The sequence below is a fragment of the Tupaia chinensis genome, unplaced genomic scaffold (assembly GCF_000334495.1).
Source record: "Tupaia chinensis unplaced genomic scaffold, TupChi_1.0 Scaffold000183_1, whole genome shotgun sequence".
Taxonomy (NCBI): domain Eukaryota; kingdom Metazoa; phylum Chordata; class Mammalia; order Scandentia; family Tupaiidae; genus Tupaia; species Tupaia belangeri.
Genome location: NW_006159658.1, coordinates 210856 through 217207, shown reverse-complemented (window position 1 = coordinate 217207; position 6352 = coordinate 210856). Strand labels below are relative to the sequence as shown.

The following is a 6352-nucleotide window of genomic DNA, read 5'->3' as shown; positions in this document are numbered from 1 at the left end:
CCCTTTTCTATAACTATGGTTAAAATGGAAAAGTTTATTGAAACTATTATATTCTTGAAAGTTTGGGCAAGTTTACAACCCATAGAATGTACAGAATATTCTGCTGTAGGGTAAATAAGCATTTCATATATTGTATCTTAATAATTAAGGTTTGAGGCTTATCTTATATGAACTGTAGGAAAAATAGAATAATGTATAATTTATAAATCAACCATAATTGGGGACAGTATTATATAGATAGTCCCTCAGTTTAGGATGGTTCAGCTTAAGAGTTTTTTGTTTTGGCGACCAGCAGTTGGCATAATGGCTATATCACTAGACTCCCATGTAGTCGACTGTGGTTCAAGTCCCGGACCTGGTGGCTTAAACTCACACTGGGCACATGTGCGTGCATGCCCAAGATCCCCGGAGGAGAATGGAGGAGAAGGGATTGCAGTGCGGCCATCCTCCCTGGGGGAGTGATTTCTTGCTTTGTGTCTCTCTGTCTCTCTCTGTGTTCCTGGCGAGCACACATGCCCTATAGCAAAAACCTCTCAAAAAAAATTTTTTTTTTTATTGTGGTGTAAAAGTAATATGCATTTGGTAGCAATTGTGCTTTGAGTACCTATACAGCCCTCTTTTTCACTTTTAGTACAGTATTCAGTAGCTTTATGAGCTATTCAAAACGGTATTAGAAAATAGGCTTTGTTAGATGGTTTTGCCCAGCTATAGGCTTCTGTAAGCATTCTGGGCATGTTTAAGGTAGGGTAGGCTAATTTGTGACATTTGATAGGTTAGGTGTATTCAGTGCACTTTTTTTTTCCTGCTATAAGGCATGTGCATTCATTGGAGAGAAAAAGAGAGAGAAAGTGAGAAAGCACTCCCTGGTGTGGATGGCCACTCCACAATTCCTTTTCCATTTTCCTGTCTGGATTTTGGGCACGCTCTCATGTGCATAGTGTGTTCTAGCTGCTGTTAACTTGGTGTGTGGAATTTAGTGGACCATGTGGGATTCAGTTGCCTTCACCACCACACTACCACACTTAAATACCTTTTGACTTAGGATATTTTCTTTTTAACAAATTCTTTTTTTTTATGATTATTCATTTTATTATATATCTATCTATATCTGTATATATACATGTACACATATGTACATAAATATAACATATATGCATTTTCATCAATTTTTTAATCTTCTTTTACATTAATTTGTGATTTTTCAAGCCGCTGGGCTCAGAACTTAAACCACAGTTATCCATATGGGAATCCAGTGCCTTGACCACCACACTACCTACTTGCCCCTCATTTTATTTTTTTTTTTTGATTTGCTATAGGGCACGCAAGAACACCAGAGAGACAGAGAGAGAGTTAAGAAGCAAGCTGCCAGGTCCAGGACTTGAACGCCAGTCAGCCATGTGGGAGTCCAGTGCCTCAACCGCTATGCCACCTGCTGGTCCCAATTGAGGATATTTTGAACATATGTTGTATGTAATTATCAGGCTGTAACCCCACCGCAAGACAAGGAACATATGTACAATATTTGAAAAAATAAGTATTTTTATTTATTTTAAAAACAATTCATCAGTCAAATGTCCAAAACTACCAACCTCAAAGTATCTGACATTAAGGTAGCATGGTCGTAAAGGCCATTGGATTCCTATATAGCTGACCACAGTTCAAGTAGTTCAAGTCCTGGGCTTGGTAGTTTGCCTTCTCACTTTACATCTCTCTTGCTCTGTACCTCTCTGGTCAAATTAAAATAAATAAATAAAATAATTATTTAATTTTTTTTTGGAGGTCCCTTTTTTTTTGCTACAGGGCCCGTGCGTTCGCCAGACAGAGACAGCAACAGAAAGACAGAAAGCGAGAAATCATCCCCCAGAGGTTTGGCCATGCCACAATCCCTTCTCCTCCAGTCTCCTCTCGGAATCCTGGGCACACACGCACACGCACCCAGCATGAGTTGAAGCCACTGGGTCCCGGACGCGAACTGCGGTCCGACTACATGGGAGTCCAGCGACATAGCCATTAGGCTAACTGCTGGTCCCAATAACTATTTTTTAAAAAGTATCTGGTATTAGGTTAGCATGGTTCCTTCCTAGTGTGTGTGTAAGTTTTTACCAATACTATGGTAGATGTGCTTGCTTAATATCACTGACTTAAGCCTTTGAAACAGTGGGTTGTGGGGTAGGTGGGCGAGTGTGGCAGGTATGGCAAACCAAAGCACTGGGAGGGATTGTGTTCTCTGGGCTCTGGTGGTGTCTGCCCGGCAGTGCAGTAGTCTCATCTGCTGAGTGGGTGGAGCAGGCCCTTCTAGCCGATAGCTGGGAGAGGACATGAAGGGTGACTGCGGGAGCAGTTCCAGCTGCTGCTCTTCAGGAAGTCTCATATTTGTAGGGCCTTTGCTTCCCTCTAATCGTTGCCCTTGTCCTTTCTTAGGTTTAGATGCCCATGCCATTCTCAAACTGGTAGATTTTGCTTCTTAGGAACATGATTTTCAACTGTTGTCTCTTTTCCTATTCAAACTCAGAGACGTAACATTGTATCTGTGGTGAAAAGTCTTCTTTTTTGTCTTCCAGTAAAGAAGATATGTTTTTTTCCAAAAACGTTCTATTTAAAGAAATAATAACACTGAGTAAGAACTTGCTGTCAGACTGAGATAAACACATTTTTGTTAATAGTCTTGAGCATTTTTTTGGTTACTTAAAGTCCTTTTTTGTATTCTTCAATTATTTTGATTAAAGCTACCATGTAAATGACTTACTTGTTGATGCTTGTCTAATATTATAGGCGCTGTTCTCTATTTTTTCTATGTATATTTAACAAAGTAAGGGAAGAGAATGAAATAGTAAACTAGCCAAAAACACAAAAATACACTTACTTGGAGTTTCCAGTATTGGAAGTGGAAAAGACGGGGTTGTATTATTGAAGATTGGAATCTCATCTGTTTCATATCAAGAAGGGAATTGTGTTTTGATAGAGGAGATAAAACATTGAAAAGTAGGTGATCAGATTAAAGTATGTTCCCAGGTAGTAAGTGATAGAAGAATGGTATTGGAGGTTTCTGCTCCTAAGTGACCCGCTGTACAGTATCAAGTTGCAGCCAGCTTCCCCAAAGGGAAAATGTGGAAATTCTATTTCTGGAGAGATTGCCAGTTTCCATATTTCTGGTGGCATAAAATCTTTAGCTTGAATGAAAGAGAAAAAGGCATCTCTTTCCTGGTTTTTTAAAAATTTAGTTAGTATATAATCATTACTTGTGTGAAATCCTGAAATCAGGTGAACTTCTTGATTGACTTCGTATGTATGTTTTCTCTTCTGCCTAGATACACTTTACATTGAAGAGGAAATAATCCAGGGAAAGGAAGAGCAAGCAGGTCAAGATGTGTAGCTCTGTGGCTGCCAGGTTGTGGTTTCTGACAGATCGTCGCATCAGGGAAGATTATCCCCAGAAAGAGATCTTACGAGCGTTGAAGGCCAAGTGTTGTGAGGAGGAACTGGACTTCAGGGCTGTGCTGATGGATGAGGTGGTGCTGACAGTTGAGCAAGGAAACCTGGGTAAGTCTGTACTAAGTGATTATTTCGGATTTTTACTTTGAATGTGGTGAATCTGCATGTTTTAGACATAATTGGGAAAAAGGAGTCATTAATATCTATATTAGTAAGTATCATCTAATCATAAATTCTGGTGTTAAGTTTAATAGAGGGAATAGAAACTTTAGTGTTTATTGATCTCTTTATAGTATTATTTAGTAAACAGTTGGGAGGAAAATGAAAGATTTTCTATTTTTTAAAAATAGTTATTTTATTTAACTTTATTTATTTATTTATAATTTGACCAGAGAGGGACAGAGTGAGAGAAAGAGAGAAGGAGAAAGAAGCCACCAGCTCCAGGACTCGAACCTTGGTCGGCCATGTGAGAGTCCAGTGCCCTTAGCAACCATGCCACCTGCTGGCCTCAGATGATTTTCTAGTTTTATTTATTTATTTTGTTAAAATAATTATTTTAATTTTATTTATTATTGATTGTGATTTTTTTGGGGGGGAGAGGTTTTTGCTATAGGGCGCGTGCACTCGCCAGAAAGACAGAGAGAGACAGGGAGACAGAAAGTGAGAAATCACTCCCCAGGGAGGATGGCCACGCCGCGATCCCTTCTCCATTCTCTTCTCAGGATCTTGGGCGCGCATGCACATGTGCCCGGTGTGAGTTTAAGCCACCGGGTCCAGGACTCAAACCGTGGTTTGCTGTATGGGAGTACAGCGACATAGCCATTACGCTAACTGCTGGTCCTGTGATTTTATTTTTAAGAGAGATTTTTTCCTATAGGGTGTGTGTGCTTGCTGGAAAGGCAGAGAGACAGAGAGAGAGAAAGCGAGAGATCACCCAAAAGGAATGGCCATGCCACAATCTCTTCTCCTCCATTCTCCTTGGGATCTTGGGCACACATACACACATGCCCAGCATGAGTTTAAGCTGTTGGATCTGGGGCTCAAACTGCAGTTAATTGTGGGAGTCCAGAGATCTAGCCATTATGCCATCTGCTGGTCCCTATTAATATTATTTTTGAGTTTGACCAGAGAGATACCAAGAGGGAGAGAGAGAGAAATTTGAGAAAGCACGCCATCAGGTCCAGGACTCAAACTGCAGTTGGCCATGTGGTAGTCTACCACCTTAACAACCACAACACTTGCTGGCCCTATTTATTTATTATTTAGTTTTACTTGCCAGAGAGTGTGTGCACTCAGAGGCAGAAGGAGAAGGAAAGCACACTTCCCCACTCTTCAAAGGGGGCATGAGCATGCTTGTAATCCCTTCGTTTTTCTGTCCTGCTGGGACTTTGGGTGTACATGTATATGTGCCTGGCATGTTTTCCAGCTGACTAAGGCAGAGATTTTAACCCTTGTTGGCCATACGGGATACAGCACTCTTAACCACTAGGCTCTGGGGCTCGCCCTAATTTTTTTGGTTTTCCGAGAGATTTTTGCTATAGGACATATGCAACTCGCTGGAAACACGGAGAGAGACAGAAAGTGAGAAATCACCCTCTGTGGGGGGTGGCCACACCACAACCCTTTCTCCATCCTCTTGGGATTTTGGACATGCATGTACATGCACTGGGCCTGAGTTTCAAGCTGCCACGTTTGGAACTTGCTCCATGGTCGAGTCCATGCGGGAGTCCAGTGCCTTAACCACTACACCATCTTTTGGCCCCCTGGCCCTCATTTTTACTGTCTTCTAGCTTTTGTTTTCTTTTTTGCCAGAGAGCACAAGTGTGTTCATGTGAGAGAGTGTGCACATGTGTGCGTCCCCTTGTGGAGGCTGACCATGCTGAAGTCCTTTTTTTCCTCCATTTCTACATCTTGTCAGGATTCTGGACATTGTACATTTATACCTGGTGTGTTTTTCAAGCAACCAGGCCAGTATTTTAACTATAATAGGTCATGTGGGACCTGAGCCCCTGTCCATAGGTCTTAACTACTGTACTATGGGGCCAATCCACTGTGTTTTAGTTTAAAAATACCTTGTTCACGGGGCCAGCAAATGGTGTGATGGTTAAGGTGCTCGACTCTCAGATGGCCAACCACAGTTAGAGTTCTGGATCTGGAGGCCTGAAAATCAGGCCAGGTGTGTGTGCTTGTGTACCCCAAATCCCAAGGGGAGAATGGGGAAGGGATTGTGGTGTGGCCAATGTGATTTCTCACTCTTTTTCTCTGTTGAGTACATATGCCCTGTGGCAAAAAATCTTAAAAAAAAAAGACAACAAAGTTGTTTATAGGGTGCTTCTAAGGGAATTTATATACCTTATGGTGAGTTCTGTTAATAAATTAGTCAAAATATAAGTGCAATTTTAAGTTTTTTATTTTATGTATTTATTTATTTTAACTCAACTAGAGAAAGTAAGAAAGCAAGCCACCAGATCCAGGACTTGAACTGTGGTGGCCCATGTGGGAATATCTAGAGCCTTAACCATCATGCCACCTGCTACGCCTGCGTGAATTTAATTTTAATTTTATTTTTTTAGAGGCAGATTTGTGCTTGCTGGGGAGACCTAGAGAGAAAGCAAGAAGTCACCCCCTGGTGGGAGAAAGCAAGAAATCCCCCCACACGCACCCCTGCAGGATGGCCATTCTGCAGTTAGCCACCACACCACCTATTGACCTCAAAACTAATTAGGTTTTGGGAACCAGCAGTTAGCGTAATGGCTATGTCACTGGACTCCCACGTAGTCGACCGTGGTTCGTGTCCCGGACCCGGTGGCTTAAAACTCACGCCGGGCACGTGTGCGTGCGTGCCCAAGATCCCGAGAGGAGAATGGAGGAGAAGGGACTGCGGCGTGACCATCCCCCCTGGGGGGTGATTTCTCGCTTT

At 42.0% G+C, this 6352-nt stretch overlaps 1 protein-coding gene across 6 annotated transcripts in view; it reads left to right on the top strand.

The window, feature by feature from the left end:
* RIMKLB (ribosomal modification protein rimK like family member B) overlaps positions 1-6352 on the top strand; it is a 111845-nt gene that overhangs the window by 47034 nt on the left and 58459 nt on the right. For all 6 annotated transcript variants that reach the window (XR_334272.3, XR_334270.3, XR_334271.3 and 3 more), the window contains exon 2: positions 3309-3540. Coding sequence is in view for 2 of the 6 variants with exons in the window: in XM_006146611.3 (XP_006146673.1) it covers positions 3366-3540 (175 nt within the window). In the remaining 4 variants the exon portion in view is untranslated. The remainder of the gene's footprint in view (positions 1-3308; positions 3541-6352) is intronic.